Genomic DNA, 19,841 nt, shown 5'->3' with positions numbered 1-19,841 from the left:
ATTAAAAGAAGTTAATGTGGCAAAAACATACAATGTGAACAGTTTCACTTTTCCCAGGGAAGGCAAGAGGAGTGAAGCACAAAATGAGAAAGGTTGTCTCTGAAGCCACTGAGATCTTGGGAACCTGTGACCCTGGGCTGTGATTGAGGGTTCTCTTTCAGATGCTATTCAGAAACCTCAGAATCTCTAAACTTACCAAGTTTGTATTAGCACTAACAATGCGCTAATGAATGATAATCATTCATTATCATTTGGTAATAATTTGGTAATATATTTGGTAGCTGAGCCTTTACTAGCTACCAAAGCACAATTGCATTTAGACCTCTTGAAACCCAAGGAAATAGTTGGGGGTGTTTTTCTCTACTTTCGAAGGAAGAAGAAACAATGCTCAAAGACGTTTAGTGACTTTCGCTAAGGTCACACAGTGCTGGAACTGGACCTGAGGTCTGTCACCCCCAGGCCCATGCTCCTAATCGTTCCATTCTATTGCCTCTAAGATAAGAAGCATTGTAAGTGCCGTGTTGTCTAGTCCAGCCATGCACAAGAAAGTTGCTTACAAAGAACAGAGGCTTGCTTTGATGGTGGTTACTGTCGATGTGTTATTTCCTGCCAGTGCTATAACCTGCTGACTTTCTGGATTTCCATGGCGGACGCGTTCTACCAGAGCCTCGTCTGTTTCTTTATCCCCTACCTGGTAAGTTGTATGGTCCCATTCTGACCGTACAAATAGCAGGGTAGAACTGGTCCTGTTTATATGAAATCCCAGACTAATAGTTTCCTAATATTCAGAGCAGGGGCTCCAAAGAGGAGGCCTGCAGACTCCACCCTACCCTGGTATTCAAAAAGTCAGAATATTTTACCAAAACGTCTTCATTTCTGCCAGCTTCTGAAACACTGAAAGCTATTATTACACTGGGTCATTTTTCCCTCGTGGCGAGAATCCAGAGTTGACTCACTGCCCTGCTTAGATGGAGGGCATGTGCTCCAGTTTGCCATAGTCCCCACCATGCCCTTTTGTGTCATGCCTGGCCTTCTTCACTCATTTACCGCTGCTTACTTGAGCACTGAAGGTATTTGAATTTGCAACCCTTGGTTTGTATTTAGATTTGACCTTCCAAGGTCAAGGCAGGAAGTTCTGATAATAAGGGATACTACATTCTATGAAATAAAAACAAGAATGCAGATAGTAAGGGATTCCAGCCCCATCTCAGTTTGGTTCCCCAGTTTAAAGAGTGAGAATTTATATAGCATAGGATATCTGTATTCATCCTAGACAGGGAACTCAGGTGTGGGGTAATTGCTCCCAGGAAGCCAGTGGGGTCTAGTCTCTGGCTCGTGTTCATTTGCGAATAGCAACACGATGAGTGTTGAGGTGGGCGTTTTGTGCTTTCTTTGAATTTCCTGGTTTACAATACCCTCCCTGGTCAGGCCTCTGCTTGCCTTTCCTGCTTCACCTTTTGCCCTTACAGCTGCTCAACAGACCTACCATCTAGGACGATTTGGACTTTTCACCCTCAGTTGTGGCCTTTGCCTTTCCTCTCTCTTTTCAAGAGACTAACTCCTCTTATTATAGTCTCAGCTGATTGCTCTTCTCTACTCCCAGCGTTCCTTGTACTTGCTGCCATTATAGCATTTATACCCTAAAATTGTACCACATTTGCCCTGCCTAGTCGGTCTCTAAACTCCTTGAAAGTGGACACAGCAGTGTCTTTAGCAGTTGGCATTGTGCCTGGTAGGTACTCAGTAAATTCTTCCTTGACTCCTTCTGCAGTGTTCTGGAATACTCATCACGGCTTCCTTTGCAAATGCTTTTTCAAGAGTTTAGTCTTGTCAACTCACTCCTCCTCTCGTCTGTCCCTTGGGTCAGCTCCACGTGATGGCAGCTGGATGCCTTCTCCCCAGCCTGCCCCTCCCTTGACACCTGCCTTCACTGATGTTTTACAATCATTCGTCAAAGCCCAGGCCTTCAGTCCATGGGCACATCTGCCAGTGCCTGTTTGTTCCTCCTCTGCAGACCTACAAGGATTCTGACATCGACGTCTTTACCTTTGGGACACCCATCAACACCGTTTCCCTCGCCACAATCCTCCTGCACCAGGCAATGGAAATGAAGACCTGGGTAAGTGCCCCAGAGCCCTTATGGCCTAAGAATTGTGTTCCTGTTCATCAACCGCCTTCAGATTTCTGAGCTGCTTTACTCCATATAATACTCCATATAATTGATCCACTGGATAAATACATACTGAACCCCTACCTGTGTTCCACTTGTACAGGGATAAAGAGGTAGAGAAGATAAAATTGCTGGCCTCAACTTTGTAACCATCTAGCTAGGATGAAAAAACTAATTCATAAAGAACAATGAGACAATTTGTTGCCAAAATGCAAATTTTTGATTAAAAAATTCAGGGGTGTTTGAGAGAAAGGAAAACATTAGACTGATCATACTTGAGGCTGTGTTAGGGAGATATGCTCCCCATTTAACTTGGGGGTAAAAGATTAGAAGACTGTCTCCATGTAAGCATATCTCAAGCACGTCCAAATATCACATTTTAGTATCTTTCTCATTAAATTCGACTAGTCAATGATAATTATAAAAACAAAGAGCTTAAAATTATATGCCAGGTACATATCTACACGTTTTAATGTATTATCTTACTTAACCTCCCAGAGCCCTTTGTGTTAGATGGTATTTGGAGCGTTTTATTGAGATATAATTGACATACAGTGCTGTATAAGTTTAATGACTTGACATACATATATAGTTGACACTTGAACAGTTTGGGGTTTAGGGGCGCCAACGCTCCACGCAGGGAAAAATCCACACACTAACTTTACCGTTGGCCCTCCGTACCTGCAGTTCCACATCCATGGCTTTAATCGTGTCGTACTATAGTATGTATTTAGTGAAAAAAATCTGTGTATAAGTGGACCCGTGCAGTTCAAACCTGTGTTGTTCAAGAGTCAACTGTATTGCAAAGTGATGAATGTTAACTAAACTTACTGTGGAAATCCTTTTGCAATATACGCATGTGTTAGGTGTTTTTTTTTTAATTCCCATTTTATAGCTATAGAAATGAATATAAAGAGGTTAAGAAACTTTCCCCAAGTAGTTCAAGACAGAAGCAAGTTTGAACCCTGGCCAGCTGACTCTTGACCGTTTAACCTCTGTGCTAATAGTGTGAGAAGGTAACACTGACTGGTGCAGGGAGACCCCCTTGACAGAAAGATCTGCCTTTGGCCAAGCTGAGATGGCTCTTTCTGAAAGCATTTGTATTAACCATTTCGAAGACTTCCCCAAGTAGGCTCAGTGTGTTCCCAGCATTCTGCAATGGGACTTTCTCCCCACGCCCTACAATCACAAGTTAGGCCAGGCCCTGACATTGGGCAGTGGCTGATAAGAGCCACCCAAGGGAGCTTCCAGATCACGCAGTTCCCATCTGGAAAACCCCTTTGCTCCGATTCATGCCAATGACGGACAGACCAAAATGATGAAAACGAAAAGGCCTAGCCAAGCTTAAGTACACAGGATAAATTTCTTTCAGAACCACCAGAAAAGCCACTTAGAAGCCGTGAGGAAGACAGACAAGAGTCATAACTTTAATACTGGGAACTGAGCCAAACTAAGGAAACATTTAGAACTCTTGAAAAATACAAAAATTTTATCATTGAAATTAGACTGGACACTGGCTAAAAGCAAACTACCAAATTGGAAGGTAGTATTGGGTACCCATCCAGAATGCCACACAAATATGAAAATGTAATCAAGAGGAATGGTGGCTAGAATAAATGGTTCCAGCAGCTACATAATAGGAGTCAGAGTCACAGAAGAACAAGCAAAGAATAGTAGAGAAGCAGTATCTGAAGAGATCATCACTGAGAATGACGATTAATCAAAATAAACCTGGGTATATTGCCTGGTATATCATAGTAAAACTGTACAGTGTGAAAGACAGAGTATGCACCAATTACTTGAAATTTAACAGCAGTTAAAAAAGTAGAAACCGAAAAAACAACGGAGTAATTATCTTCCAAGACCTGAGGCAAAATAAGTTATACTACCACTTACTTAAGACTGTGATAAATGACATTTTCAGATAAACTCTGCAAGGTCCACCACCCACAGACCCTCACTAAAGGAAGAAAGAAACATGCAAGAACATAAAAGCTAAAACTACATAAGAATCCTCCTGCCAATGCAGGGGACACAGGTTCGAGCCCTGGTCCGGGAAAATCCCACATGCCGCAGAGCAACTAAGCCCATGTGCCACAACTACTGAAGCCCACACACCTGGAGCCCATGCTGCACAAGAGAAGCCACTGCAGTGAGAAGCCCACCCACAGCAACAAAGACCCAACGCAGCCAAATAAAAATAAATAAAGACTTGGCTTTTTAAAATTAATTTATTTATTTTTGGCTGTGTTGAGGCTTCTGCTGTGTGCGGGCTTTCTCTAGTTGTGGCGAGCAGGGGCCACTCCTCACCATGGTGCACGGGCTTCAGTAGTTGTGGCACTTGGGCTCAACAGCCACGGCTCACAGGCTTAGTTGCTCTGTGGCATGTGGTATCCTCCCAGACCAGGGCTCGAACCCGTGTCCCCTGCATTGGCAGGTAGATTCCTAACCACTGCGTCACCAGAGAAGTCCCAAGACTTGACCTTTTAAAAATAATAATAATAAAAACAATTCCTTTAGGGCTTCCCTGGTGGCGCAGTGGTTGAGAGTCCGCCCGCCTGCCGATGCAGGGGATACAGGTTCATGCCCCGGTCCGGGAAGATCCCACATGCCGCAGAGCAACTAAGCCCGTGAGCCGTGGCCGCTAAGCCTGCGCGTCCGGAGCCTGTGCTCTGCAACGGTAGAGGCCACAACAGTGAGAGGCCCACGTACCTCAAAAAATAATAATAATTCCTTTAAATGTAAAATTCACCAAAGCATAGTCAAAATCATTCAGCAAACATGAATAAACCAATCACTATTACAGAAATTGACTCAGTAACCCTGTTCCTAAAGACACCAAGCCCAAGGATTATAAAGGTCAGTTTGACCAAACTTATAAGTGACAGATAATTCCTCTCTCATACCCATTGTTTCATGGATTCAAAAAAATAGAAAATATAGGCAATTCAATGTTCATGGCTAGAATAATTCTGATATGAAAATGAGCATGGACTGTTCAAGAAAACAAAATTACAGACCAATCTGTTCAATGAACATAAATGTAAAAAATTCTAAATAAAATATTGCCACACTAACTCAGTAGCAGGTTAAACATAATAATAAAGCCCAACCAAGGAACTTTCATATTCTGTTGGTAAACTATAAACTGATACCACCATTCTAGAGAGCAACTTGAAAATAGCTAGAGGAGTTTAAGTACTCACTATATGCTATGACACAATTCCACTTCCAAATATGCACCCTGGGCCATCCTTTTGCACATGTATATACATAGACATGTACAAGAATGTTTGTTTCTTCATTGTTCTTAATAGCAAAAAAAAATCGGAAACAGCTTAAATGTTCATTAACAGGAAAATAAATAAATAGTGGCATATTCATACACTAGAACAGTTAAAATGAATAAACTAGAATGGCATTTATCAACAAAAATAAAGGTCCAAAGCATAATTCAGAGGGATACCTATACATGATAAAATTAAAAAGCATCCATTAACATGGATACATAAACATGTATATATAAAATACACAGAAGAATGATGAACACTGAGTTTATTTTCAAGACTAACGAGAAGACATTTGCAAGGGATACTTGGGTGCTTGAATTGTATGTGTAAGGCTTAATCTTTTAATAAAATCTGAGGCAAATATGTGTAGAGGAAGAAAGAATAATTTTCCCTCTACCCTTCTAGGTTCTCAGCTTAGACACTACCCTTCTAGGTTCTCAGCTTAGACACTCTTGTAATAAAAGACAGATTAATGGGAGAAAAATGAAAGTTTAATAAATACTTCCTGTACACATGGGAGAGGCCAGGAAACTGAGTAACTTTCTGAAATGGCCCTGGCCACCACCTTAAATACCATCTCTAGCTAAAGACAAAAGAAGTTTTGAGGCTAGGGGAGGCCAGATATTGGAGTTGATAAAGATTTCCTAGAAATATAGAATTGCCCTTTTCTTCCAGGTACAGAGAGGGAGACACCCTTACAAATGGAGATTTCCCTTATAACTGTAAATGTCTCTTAAAAAAAGATAACTTCTTTTCAGTTTCCAGAGCTCCTCCTCTGTCTGCTGTTAAAAATAACCAGCTCAAGATAATCCTTATGCCAGAGACTTATTTGGGGATGGATATATTCTGCTCCCCTTTATATGGCATAAGATTAAAATTGATAAAGCGGGATGTCAAGTATATGAGATTTGTTGACTATGCACTTGAAATATTTCACAATAATTTAATTACTTTTTTTTAAACACCAGCACAAGATATTTCCCAAGAGGATCTCTGCTCTCCATGACCCTCTTAACCATTAGGTATCTTATTAACCTTTCAAAATTGCCCTGTAAATAATCAGGCCTCAATGTGTAACATAATTACTGGTTGTTCGGCCCTCTTTCTCAGAGCACTGCATTCATCTGCTTTAAAAGACAGAACCTGTTCCTTTCACTCACCATTCAGCACTATTAATCCACCTAATGCATCTCTAGACCAGGTATCCTGGTAGTTACTGGTGATTTCTGTTGCTCTTGGGAAAGGAGTTAGTTAGCTACTAGGATCATTACGAAAAAAAGTGTTTCCCTTTTTAAAGTGCTTGAAGCAGAGGGAGAATGTCTTTCTTCCCTGGGTAGAAATCTAACATGAATTTTAATAGCTGTGTCAGCTTTCACAGTCCCCACCAAAGTGACTTAAAAAGTTAGCTAACTGCTTTCTTTTTCAGGGACAGGGGCTAGGATATTCAAACCACCCCTTCCACTGAAAATAAATTAATGTGTGTGTGTATGTATGTATTTATTTAATATATGTATACATATATAAACATATATATGTATACACACATTATATATATATATATACACACACACACACACACACAAGTACATACGTATACATATGCTAAAGGTATGAAAAAGATGACAGGATAAAGACCAAAGCCTCAGGGAAAGTGGTGGGAAAGTGGGTTTGTAGAGAAGCAAGCTGAGCCAAAGCCTCTGTTTTCTTCAAAGCGTTTGCAACCCTTCCCAAAATGAACTTTTTGGCAGACTTCATTGAGCATAAAGTTCAGAAATTAAAAGCCAGGCTGCTAAAGTGGGAGTCTAATAAGAGATCACATTAAATTAGGACCCCAAAGGCTCTACCTTCAGAGTAAAGGTATACCCAAAAGTGGACCTACCTGCACTCACCTCCCCAGCAGGGACTGTAGGGATTGTTCCCACTGTGCTGAAGAGAGCAGGGAGAATCAGTAAAAAGGACTTATCCTGGGAAATGGACCATGGGCTGGCCTCACACAGATTTGCAGCCCAGATTCTTTGTACCACCTGGGTGAGCCAAATTTTGACTTATGAATTCAGTTTAAAGTAACTGACAGTGCCCAAGGATATTACAAAATACACATACACCCTCTCCAGGGAAAGTTTTCCTAAGCTTCAAAGTATCCCCACTAATTTTCCAAGGCCAAGAAGCATCACATATTCAAAAATAAGGAAGCTCATTATCATACTAAGTGAAGTAAGCCAGACAGAGAAAGACAAATATATGATATCACTTATATCATAATTTTTTTAAAGATACAAATGAACTTATTTCCAAAACAGAAATAGACCCACAGACATAGAAAACAAACTTATGGTTGCCAAAGTGGAAAGGGGTGGGGGAGGGGGAGGGATAAAGTGGGGATTAACATACACACACAACTATATACAAAATAGATAACCAACAAGGACCTATAGGCAACTATACTCAATTTTGTAATAACCTGTAAGGGAAAAGAATCTGAAAAAGAATATATATATATATATATATATATATATATATATATATATATATATATATATATATATATATATATATATAACTGAATCACTGCAACTATACTTCAATTAAAATATATATAATAATAAACAGTAGACTTTAAGAAGATTTTTGCACTATATAACAACAGATTGCAGTAAGAAGTTTCAATAACTCTCAAATGAGTAAGAAAAATAAAATTTTCAAAAACACACAGAAAAATAAATAATGGGGCTTCCCTGGTTGTGCAGTGGTTGGGAGTCTGCCTGCTGGCTTCTCTGGTGGTGCAGTGGTTGGGAGTCTGCCTGCTGATGCAGGGGACACAGGTTCGTGCCCTGGTCCGGGAAGATCCCACATGCCACGGAGCGGCTGGGCCCGTGAGCCATGGCCACTGAACCTGTGCGTCCGAAGCCTGTGCTCCACAATGGGAGAGGCCACAACAGTGAGAGGCCCGCATACCGCAAAAATAAATAAATAAATAAATAAATAATGAAGCTCAAAATGAAACAAGAACTCAATGAGGACCACAAGCACAAACATCAGTAACAAATATTTCAGGTATTGGAATTATCAGATATAAATCATAGAAAAGGTTTGTTTGCTATGTTTAAAGAAGATTAAGCTTTAAAATATCTGCAAGAATTCTAGGAGATGTGAAAAAAAGACCAAATAAAACTCTTAGGAATTAAAAAATACAATAACTGTAATTTAAGTTTCAATGGCTGGATTAACAGCAGATTAGGCACAGCTGAGGGGAGAATTAGTGAACTGGTCAAATTATCCAGAATATAAAACAAAAGTAAAATAATGAAAATTATGGAACAGATATTGAGATATATAGAAGATATGGTGGTATCTTAAAAGATCTAACATACATTTGATTAGAGTCTCAGAAGGAAAGGAGGAGAAAATGAGACAGAGGCAATATTTGAAAAGATAGTGACTTGAGAATTTTGCAAAAGTAATGAAAGACATCAATCCACGAATTCAAGAAGATCAGCAAAACCCAAGCAAGATCAATTTTTTAAAAATCCACCCTTATAAGAAAACTATAGAACACTGAAGACGAAATAAAAATCATAAAAGCAGCCACGTTATAAGAGATTTCCTTCTAAGGAATAACAAATAAAGAGTTGCTCACTTCTCAACAGCAACAACAGAAGCCAGAAGATAGTAAAATGCTATCTTAAATACTAAAAGAAAATAACTTCCCAACAAGATCAAAAATAGTTTTTAAGAATGAGAATAAAATAATGGATCAGAGAATGCATCACCAGCAGACTTTCATGAAAGGATATTCTAAAGGATGTACAGCCATCCCTCAGTATCCACAGGGGATTTGTTCCAGGACCCAATGCAAATACCAAAATCTGTGGATGCTCAAGTCCGATAATCAGTTCTCCGTATCTGTGGATTCAACCAACCACAGATCAGGTAATACTGTAGTACAATTTGTTGAGAAAAATCCACATGTAAGTGGACCCGCACAGTTCAAACCCATGTTGTTCAAAGGTCAACTGTATTTAAAGTATAAGGAAAGACACCCCAATGTTCATGGCACCACTGTTTACAATAGCCAAGACATGGAAGCACCCTAAATGTCCATCGACAGAGGAATGGATAATGAAGATGTGGTATGTATATACAATGGAATATTACTCGGCCATTAAAAAGAATGAAATAATGCCATTTGCAACAACATGGATGGACCTGTAGATTATCATACTAAGTGAAGTAAGTCAGAGAAAGATGAATATCAATCATATGATATCACTTCTATGCAGAATCTTTAAAAATGACACAAATGAACTTATTTACAAAACAGAAACACTCACAGACTTAGAGAACAAACTTAGGGTTACCAGGGGGAAAGGAGGGTGAGAGGGATAGATTGGGATTGACATGTACACACTACTATATTTAAAATAGATAACCAACAAGGACCTACTGTATATAGCACAGGGAACTCTGCTCAATATTCTGTAGTAACCTAAATGGGAAAAGAATTTGAAAAAGAAGAGATACTTGTATATATATAACTGAATCACTAACACAACATTGTTAACCAACTACACTCTAATATAAAATTTTTTTTAAAAGTATAAGGAAAGAAAGCTCAGATGGAAAGTCCAAAATGCAAGAGGGAATGAAGGCATAAAAAGTGTCAAGCATGTAAGTAATCTTAATGAATACTGACCATATTAAACTGTAATAATGACTTATGTGATTTAAAAAGATAATAGAATTTAAATACACAGTAGCAATGAGATACGAGTCAGGAGGGAGGTAAACAATGTGTTCTAAAGTTAATGTGTTCAGGAGGAGGGAAACAGAAACTTTATACCACAGTAAGTTAAAACTGCTTATTAGCATTTATTGAGTAATCACTAAGGAATGGAAATGAAATATATAACTTTCAAAGAAGTAGACAGGGAAATGAAAGTATATGGAATCGTCAATAAGTTTTAAAGAGGACAAGAATTGGAAAGAAATCAGCATAAAACAGGCAGGGCAAAATGAGATCAGACTACAGAAGACTGCAGTGCTTTGGAAATGAATAACTAACAGCCACATGTGGAAAAAATGAATTCATCACACAAACATAATACTGAGGAAAAAAGACAAAAGTCACATCAAATATGATTAATTTTTAAAAACAGACTATTAGGAGAGAAACATAGGTAGTAAAACTAAAGAATATCATGAAAATTATCACCAAAGTCAAGGTGATTTAGGGGTTTCCGGGGTATGTGTGTTCATAATTCTGGGTGGTAGCAATATAGGTGTTTACTTTATCATAAGCCATTAAATGGCACACTTTTTAAAATTGTTTATAGGTATGTGGCATTTCCAAAAAAAGAAGTTTAAAACAAGTTAAAGTAGCGTGACTGCATTCCCCCCTAATCTAAGCTATCCCTTCAACAGTGTTTACTTCTTTCCTTCCACAGACCATCATCCACGGGCTTGTTCTCGCAGGCAGCTTCCTGATGTACTTTGTGGTATCCCTACTGTACAACGCCACCTGCGTCACCTGCAACAGTCCCATCAACCCCTACTGGGTGATGGAAGGCCAGCTCTCGGACCCCACTTTCTACCTCGTCTGCCTCCTCACACCGGTCGTGGCTCTTCTCCCAAGGTTTGAACAGGGGGTGCTATTTTCTTCCTAGAATTACCACTCTCCCCTCAATCAGCCATTTTCATAGCCCAAGAGTCAGGAGTTTGACTCCAGCTGGGATGCTTGAGGCTATTGTTTCAAAGATAGGGAGCTAGGACAGAAAGAATAATGAACTTGGAGGCAAATAGCACGGACTCTGGTCCCAGCTCAGCCACAGAGCAGCAAAGTCACCAAATCTGGCACAACCTCTGTTATAACATCTGTAAAATGAGAGTACTAATTCCTACCCTCCTGCCTTACAAACTTTGTTGTGTAAAAAGAATCATTTTGAAGAGCTCCATAGTCCTTTATTCCTTAGCCCAGGAGTCTCACTCTCAAATGCCTACAGGGACAGGTAAGCAACAGCAGCAAACCAGGTGAAGTACAGACAGACATTAGGAGAAGGAACTTCTAAGCTTCAGCCTATCACTGCCACAAGGAAAGATCAAGACCAGCATTTCAGAGCTTTAGATTGTTCCCAGAAATTCAAATTTTGCATGAAATAGCCAACTTTTTAATACTACTCAAATTTGTTAAAACACACACCCTGTATTTGCCAAATAAATCACTCATGCAGAGGGACTATTTCTAACATTTCCAGCCTAAATCCTCTACATTCGCCTTTTCCCAAAAAACAGCAACAGCAACAACAACGCCTGGCACGTCCTTAGAATTTACTCTTGACACATGCTTTCCTATCTAGCTCCTCCATTTTTGCAAAAAATGCCTTTTGCAAAATCACCTAGAAATTAGGCAAAGCAGTGGTTGTAGTCCTACTTGCTCATGGAACAGCTTAAGTCCTATGAGGGACCAGAATGTGTCCTCCAGCCCACCACAAGTCACAGTGGGAGCTGAGTTCTCCCCACTCGGAGGCCAGTGTTCTGTTCTCCATCCCACGCTCTCTAGTCAGAGCGTTCGGTGGTGTCTCCTTATCATTATATAACCCACAGCTAGCAGAGTTCTTGTCATGTAGGCTGCCCTCAGAGATAAATGAGAAAAAGATGCTAAAGAAACAGATGACTAAAACAGAACTCTTGCTCTCAAGAAGTCTACAGCGCAGTGGACAATTCAGACAGAAGTTTAATCGTAATACAGGTGAAAGTAACTAGTATTAAAACAGGGCCCTGGGACTGAAGAATGGGAAGCAATTAAACACAAGCCTCAGAGGACATTATTTCCCACCCACCCCCTTTCTCAGCCCAACCCCTTGGGAGACGGAGCCTGGGAGAGACCATGAAGGTCCTGCCCTCATTGGAAAAGGGCATCTAATATGTGGGTTAAATATTTTTGTCCACACTTTTGGGGTTAAACACGGTTATGATCACCTCCGACCAAGGACTGACCTCCTCTGTTCTGTGTCTTATCTGGGGTATGGAAAGAGCAAGTCATCAGCCGAGGATTCTTGTCCTACCCTTGGTCAGAAGACACATTTGGAGCCAGAGGCTACCAGCTTGATGAGGGTTGTTGAAAAGTATGAACGTTCTTGGAAAAGACAAACACTCAACATTACAGCTTGTTAAACAAATGAGGGACAACTTAGGGAAAAGTAGGCAAGTATTTTCCTGCCAGTTACCATAGTGCGCAAGTTAAATCTCTGCTTATTCTATATGATCATCGTAAACTTGAATTACTGTTTAATTCTGTTGCCTAAGAAAGGCAAAGAGATTTCCTCTGACAGAGAAAGGATTATTTTAACAGCTCCAAGGACTGTTGACTTGTAACCTTAGGACAATTAATTTTTGTTACAGAAATCTACATGATAGAATGTTTGCTATAGAAAACTCTATTTGTTCACTTAAAGATGTAAGCTGTACTTATAATAAGATTGATTTCACTCACCAAGCTTGTGATAATTAGCCACTAACCGTGACCTCTCTTAATCTCGGTCTAATTACTTCAACCAGTATAAAGGAACTATATGGATTCTCTTAAACTAAGAGAAAGTAAGTTTCTTTTGTTTTATCTCTTAAATAACTAACACACAAACTTTAAAACACAATGCAGCATCGTAATTCGCTACAATAGAGCCCCTTGGACACTCTTTCTTTAGCTTCAGTAACACAGAACTCTCTTGGTTTTTCTCCTACTTCTTCTTTGTTTCTTTTGCTGGTTCATGTCTTTGTATTGTCAAGCCTTTGTCCTAGGTTCTTTTGTCTTCTCACTTTAATTCTTTCCATAAACATAGCAACCACTATTGTGAAGTTAAATATCATTTTTCACAAATGAATCTCTAATATAAACTCCCAGCCCAGATCCTTCTCCGAAATCCCAGATACATCTTTCTAAGCTACCTATACCTCACCAGCACTGGGCCTGCTACATCTGAGGAAAGTGGGAGACATCTGTAATTTAATTCGCTATCTACTTTCTGTCACCACCACCATCCCAGAAACCTGGCTCTCTTCCCGAGTTCCTTTCATCCACTGTGACCACTTAGGATCAAGGCAGGCCCCTGAGACTTATCCTTGATACCACCCACCACATGCCCCTCTCTCGCCCATCACCAAGACCCGACAATTTTATCTGCTAACCTATTTCTCAGTAGGTATTTCCGTCTGCTATTTCCATTTCTACAGCCACCACCATGGATAGGTTATAAGACTTTCATTCCGAATTACTTCAATAGTCTCCTACCGGGTTTTACTCTAATCCATTATCATTGGGTCAAAGTGTAATCGTGTCACGTTCATAACTTCCCAAGGCCTTTACAATAATGCACCAAACCCAAAACATTCCCCATGGTCCTTGCCTGCTCTGACCCTGCCAACCCCTCTGTGTCCTAGTCCCTCACTCTTGCCCTCACTCTCCACACTGCAGCCATTGAGCCCAGGATTTGCTTCTCACCCCCTCTTTGCCTGGCTTCCTCCTATGCCTCCCTCAGTCCTCACCTTTAATGTTTCCTCCTCAAGGAAGGTTTCTTGCACCAGATCCCGTGTTTGACACTCTCACTGCTCCTGCGGCTTCTAACTAACTCTGTTCCTGTGCTTCCTGACAGCAAGATTCCTGTCAGTCTGGTTCCCAGCTTAATAATCCCTTGAGGCTTGGCCCATTGTAGGAACTTGCCAGGTATTTGTTCACTAAATGGACAGAGAGGGAAATTGGTAGCTCGGGGGAATGTTTAAACTGAGAAAATTCCAGTTTCCCGCAAGAAGTTGAGTCTTTCCTGAAACACATATGTAATGGCCACCTGCACTGCCGCCCTGGGTGAGATGAAAAAGAATGGGGAGAAGTTTCTGATTCCGTAGGACCTACTGTGCTCTTCAGAAACCCCTGCTCACTTTAGATCATCCTGATAAGAGTTTGATAGTTTCTGGCCTTACATTTAGGTCTTTAATCCATTTTGAGCTTATTTTTGTCATCCTGAATCTTTTAGACATAATAGAAGGATGGGAGCCTCTCTGCTTATAAGGCTTTAGAAATAAAAAAAACATTTAAGGATTATTTTTGGAAAAGACCTTAGATGTCCTCTGGACCAACTGGATGACGTTTTAGATAAACTGACACCCAGAGAGGGGGTATGAACTGCCCAGCATCACAAGATGGTATATGCTTCTCCACAGATGACATAGTTTTAGTTACCTTCTTACCTAAACTTGGAACAGGAAAATATTCTAGGCACATATAGAGACCCCCGATTCCAGAGTCCACTACAGGCTACAGGAAGCTTGGCAGGGGAAAGGAACCTTGAGTTAACCATCAAGGAGATCTATCAACTTCTCGGGAGACCTTAGGAAACCCATCTCATCACTTGGGACCTCAGTATCTTCATCTGGAAAATAGTGATAATACACTGATGCTGTGAAGCTAGCATAGCCTGTGGATTCAAGACAAGGACGTATTGGGAAACTACTTTAAAAGTATTAAGTTCCACAAAGAGTTGACATTCCAAAGCAAGAAAATTTGCCTAAATTAGAAGAGCTCAGAAATAGAATGGACTGCCTTATGCATGGTAGACGAGAGAAAAGCCTCAGAATCCATAGCACTTGGTCTTTACCACAGCTTGACCACCGTGTGGCTCTGGACAAATCATTCAGTCTCTCGGTGCCTCAGTCTCCATGTCTGTACATAGCGGGAAACAAAAGTACCAACCACGTGGGATTTGGGGGAGAATAATATGAATTAATAATATGTAAAGCAGTTAGAATAGTCCTGGTACCTAACAAGTGTTAGCTGTTATATTTTGTTGTTGAACTCCCCAGTACCAGAGGCGTACAAGCATAGATTTGATCCATCAGTCAAGAGAGTGGCAAAGATGACCTTTCCCGGATAAATGCTGGAGAGGGTGTGGCGAAAAGGGAACCCTCTTGCACTGTTGGTGGGAATGTAAATTGATACAGCCACTATGGAGAACAGTACGGAGGTTCCTTCAAAAACTAAAAATAGAACTACCATACGACCCAGCAATCTCACTATTGGGCATATACCCTGAGAAAACCATAATTCCAAAAGAGTCATGTACCACAATGTTCATTGCGGCTCTATTTACAATAGCCAGGACATGGAAGCAACCTAAGTGTCCATCGACAGATGAATGGATAAAGAAAATGTGGCACATATATATAATGGAATATCACTCAGCCATAAAAAGAAACGAAATTGAGTTATTTGTAGTGAGGTGGATGGACCTAGAGACTGCCATACAGAGTGAAGTAAGTCAGAAAGAGAAAAACAAATACCATATGCTAACACATACATATGGAATCTAAAAAAAAAAAGGTTCTCAAGAACCTAGGGGCAGGACAGGAATAAAGATGCAGATGTAGAGAATGGACTTGAGGACATGGGGAGGGGGAAGGGTAAGCTGGGACGAAGTGAGAGGGTGGCATGGACAGGTATACACTACCAAATGTAAAACAGATAGCTAGTGGGAAGCAGCCGCATAGCACAGTGAGATCAGCTCGGTGCTTTGTGTCCACCTAGAGGGGTGGGATGGGGGGGTGGGAGGGAGACGCAAGAGGGAGGAGATATGAGGATATATGTATATGTATAGCTGATTCACTTTGTCATAGAGCAGAAATTAACACACCATTGTAAGGCAAATATACTCCAATAAAGATGTTAAAAATAAGTAAATGAAATTTTTTTTTAAAAAAATTTTTAAGTGCCATCATTACGAACTAAGAGGTGGTACAAGCATTTATGAGAAGGAAGTTCAATCAAAAAAGGCTTCCCCAAGGAAGTACCCCATGATTCATGCAGTCATTAAAGGCCAATACATGGTAACCTTTTCTTTATAATAACTAACATTAAATTAACATTGTTTGGAAAAAAAAAAAAAAAAAGATGATCTTTCCCTGGGCAGGGAGTTGGATTCTAAGGACCCTTTCAATGCTGAAATTCAGAAGTCAGAAAATATCTTTATTCTATTATTTCCCACCAGGTACTTTCTCCTGGCTCTACAAGGGACATATGGGAAGTCTCTGATCTTAAAAGCTCAGAAAATTGACAAACTCCCCATGGACAAAAGAGAGCTGGAAATCCAGAGTTGGAGAAGCCGACAGAGGCCTGCCACTGTCCCTGGAGAGGCCCAGCCCACCCACCGTCCAGGGCCACCTGCCCCAGAACCGAGCTTCAGAGCCAGCACCCCAAAGAGCTCGAGCCCTGTGGAGTGCAAGTACAAAGAGGATTGGGTGCTGCCCGGAGAGAGATCCAGTGGAGACCACATAAGGGATGACCCATGCTCACGGGACTCCCGGGCTAAACTCTCATCTGGGGAGCACCTTCTCCTGGAGCCTAGTAGGATGATGGCGTCCGGAGCCTACTCAAGTGGACAGACTAACTCGAACCGGCCCTTCAGCCAGGGCAGCCATCGCCGATCCCAGAGTTCAGTGACCATATGAGGGGCCTGCAGAGATCTGCACAAACTCAGAGGAGGCTGCCTAATCACTGGCTTAATTAACCACGACTCTTCCTCTTCATGAGGGGAAGAATGTGCCCGTCTTATCCTCTTCTCCCCACCAGGCTTGACTTCCTTAGAGGAAGTGCTGGCCCCAAGGGGTCTGACAAAAAAGGACTGGAAACCAGTCGACCTCTAGTTTTCTCCTGCTGCCAGGCAGCACTTCTTGCAAAAGGTTTTTTATAAGGAAGCTATATTTCTATTGCATTGAGCGTTTTTCATTTTTTAACCCAGAGACATTCTTTGACCCTCTAGTTAAGTACAGCCTACAACCCAATGCAACTGGGCCATCAGTTTCCCAGATGCCAAGAAGTGTGTAGCGAGCCAGCCAATATCTCAAGATCTGGAAGTTTCTGGGCTTGTCAAACCATCACCTCACCCCTCGGTGTCAAGAGTTCAAGTTTCAGAAGAGTCTCATACACACAAGTGCCTCATCTCAAGTGTATTGCAGGGATGGTCATGTCGGGGTTAACGTCCCTTCCAGAGTTGGGTCTACTCTAAACCAAAGAAAATCACATCTAAAGATTAAAATCAGATTTGTGGGGGGGGGGTTTTTTTGTTTTGTTTTGTTTTGCGATACGTGGGCCTCTCACTGTTGTGGCCTCTCCCGTTGCGGAGCACAGGCTCCGGACGGACGCGCAGGCTCAGTGGCCATGGCTCACGGGCCCAGCCGCTCCGCGGCATGTGGGATCCTGCCGGACCCGGGCACGAACCTGTATCTCCTGAATCGGCAGGCGGACTCTCAACCACTGCGCCACCAGGGAAGCCCTAAAACCAAATTTGAACTCAGAGCCACAGACACTTCTGAGGGTCATAAGGCCGCAGCTAGTTGGAGAGGCAGAAAGAACATAAGCATGTGAAAGCGAATGGACGTAAGCACGTGAAGCGGGAACTCCACGCTTCAGCTAATAGGCTACAGGTCCCACAGTCTGGGGAATCTACCAAGAGGGCATGGGCAGCACTCTTCTTTCTTTTAAAGATATTTACTTTATTTATTTTTAAATAAAAGTACAAATATGCCCCGCTTTTCAAAAGTTTGCCTTAAGCCATTTCACTTTTACCAAAGATCTACATTGGTACCTGTTGTTGCTAACCGAAAGAAATCCAAAGAGTTGCATTTCTTTCTGCTTTTACCCCCCCAAAAAAGGTGGAAAGTGAAAATAGCATTCAGCATTTATTTTGCAGCCAGCGGTTATAGAGCACTGAGCATTGAGTGGCACCACCCAACTCCTTCCCCAAGAACTCCACTCAGCAGCTCAGAATCAAACCGCCATAGCTTTGAACTGTGTCTAAGCAGCTGGGCTTTATCTGGATCTATCCAGATACTTTGTGCATCCATTAGCAAGATGTGTCCTAAGGTAACTGCTTCTTTGTTTACGCCATTTCAGCTTACGAAAATTTTCATACTAACGCTCTACTTTCAGATAGCAGGGGAAGCCTGTACCCATTCCTCGTTCAACTCTCAGAAAAGGAAAGTTCTAAGATCAGACCTTTACACAGCTGCACCCAGAACAGACGACCCGCATGACAGAGCAACTCTGAGCCCAAACAACAACATCTGAAAGAGTAGGACCAGTGTCAAACCCCATTTATTAAGCTTATCCCAGAATATCACAGGCTTCAGTTGAATTAGGGAGAGCCAGAGGAAGTCTCACTTCACAGGGAAAAGAAGGATTACATAGACTTCTTATCCCTAGAGGTCATAAATGCCGAAAATGCAAAAGAGCTCAAAACAGTGTTGGAATAAAAGAATGGATGATAGGATTCTAATACACTGTCAAGAGAAGTGAGGTCTACCATGGGCAAGGATAGCCTGTCCCTAGTCTTTTAAGGTGAGCCAGGGAGGACTACTGAACCCTCCCCCCTTAAGGTGGTGCCCATATATGTCAGGCAAAAAGTACAAGGGTGGGAACAAGTGTGGCAAGTTACAGCCACCCCATGAATTGACTTATCATTTGAGTTAACTTCTCGGCAGAAGTACCCAAAAAGAGCTCAACAATCAAGCTGGCACATGGCAGACTGAGCTGGTCCTCTGACCATCCTGCTGGCAAACCTTAACTGGAAGGGCCATTTGGGACATGGCCCAAATATACTGGATCTCTTTCACTGACTTGGCCACATAATGATGCCAGCAGTGACCAGCTGGTGGGTCTTCAGGGGAATCCTTCGTGAGGATTGCTAGAGGAGGAGCAGGTAAACACATCAGGCCAAGCAGTAATCATACAAATTGTCCCAAATGAGGGGAATGAGCCAAAGCCAAAGCTTGGATCTCAGGGTCCTTCCTTTCCCCCGTAGGATTCCTGCTCACTCCTGAAAGCCAGATGAGACGGGATGTTTCAGAAAAGAACAGAGTAGTGGGAAGAACACTGGCCTCAGGAGATGGGGGTGGCAGTCTTTTCTCTGCCCCGTATTCTCTAGGAGCTAGGAGCACTGACGTGGCATGCTTCACCTGCAAATTAGGTTAGAACTGCCCTACCTCCCAAGCTTGGCATAAAGATCAAGTCAAAATTACACGGGGTTGTTAAAACCCTTTGAAAGCTGTAACACCCTTGATAATAACACAGGGATTTTTATTCCAGAGCTAAGAGGAAGCGAGGTCATGGGAAGTTGAGAAAATATCGGACCCCTGTACCTAAACACCAAAGCACACCCAACATTCTCGTGCTGCTCTCTTTCTTACACGACCAACCATCCCAGTTTGCCTGAGCTTTTCCCAGTTTTAGCACTGAAAGCCCCACATCCTGGGAAACTCCTTAGTCCTGGGCCAACCAGGCCAACTGGTCACCTACTCTTGCCCTTTTTTGTTAAAGCAAAACAACAGTGACCATCCAAGTA

At 41.6% G+C, this 19,841-nt stretch overlaps 1 protein-coding gene across 1 annotated transcript in view; it reads left to right on the top strand.

Annotated features, from left to right (window-relative positions):
• ATP10B (ATPase phospholipid transporting 10B (putative)) overlaps nt 1-17,146 on the top strand; it is a 118,290-nt gene extending 101,144 nt beyond the window's left edge. The window contains exons 19-22 of the mRNA XM_024750608.1: nt 614-694; nt 2,015-2,119; nt 10,905-11,092; nt 16,491-17,146. Of these exons, the coding sequence (XP_024606376.1) occupies nt 614-694; nt 2,015-2,119; nt 10,905-11,092; nt 16,491-16,950 (834 nt within the window). The 3' untranslated portion in view covers nt 16,951-17,146. The remainder of the gene's footprint in view (nt 1-613; nt 695-2,014; nt 2,120-10,904; nt 11,093-16,490) is intronic.
• The last annotated feature ends 2,695 nt before the right edge of the window (nt 17,147-19,841 follow it).

This window comes from Neophocaena asiaeorientalis, unplaced genomic scaffold (genome assembly GCF_003031525.2).
Source record: "Neophocaena asiaeorientalis asiaeorientalis breed wild unplaced genomic scaffold, Neophocaena_asiaeorientalis_V1.1 scaffold527, whole genome shotgun sequence".
In the NCBI taxonomy this organism is placed as follows: Eukaryota; Metazoa; Chordata; class Mammalia; order Artiodactyla; family Phocoenidae; genus Neophocaena; species Neophocaena asiaeorientalis.
This window is presented reverse-complemented; position numbering and strand designations above follow the sequence as displayed.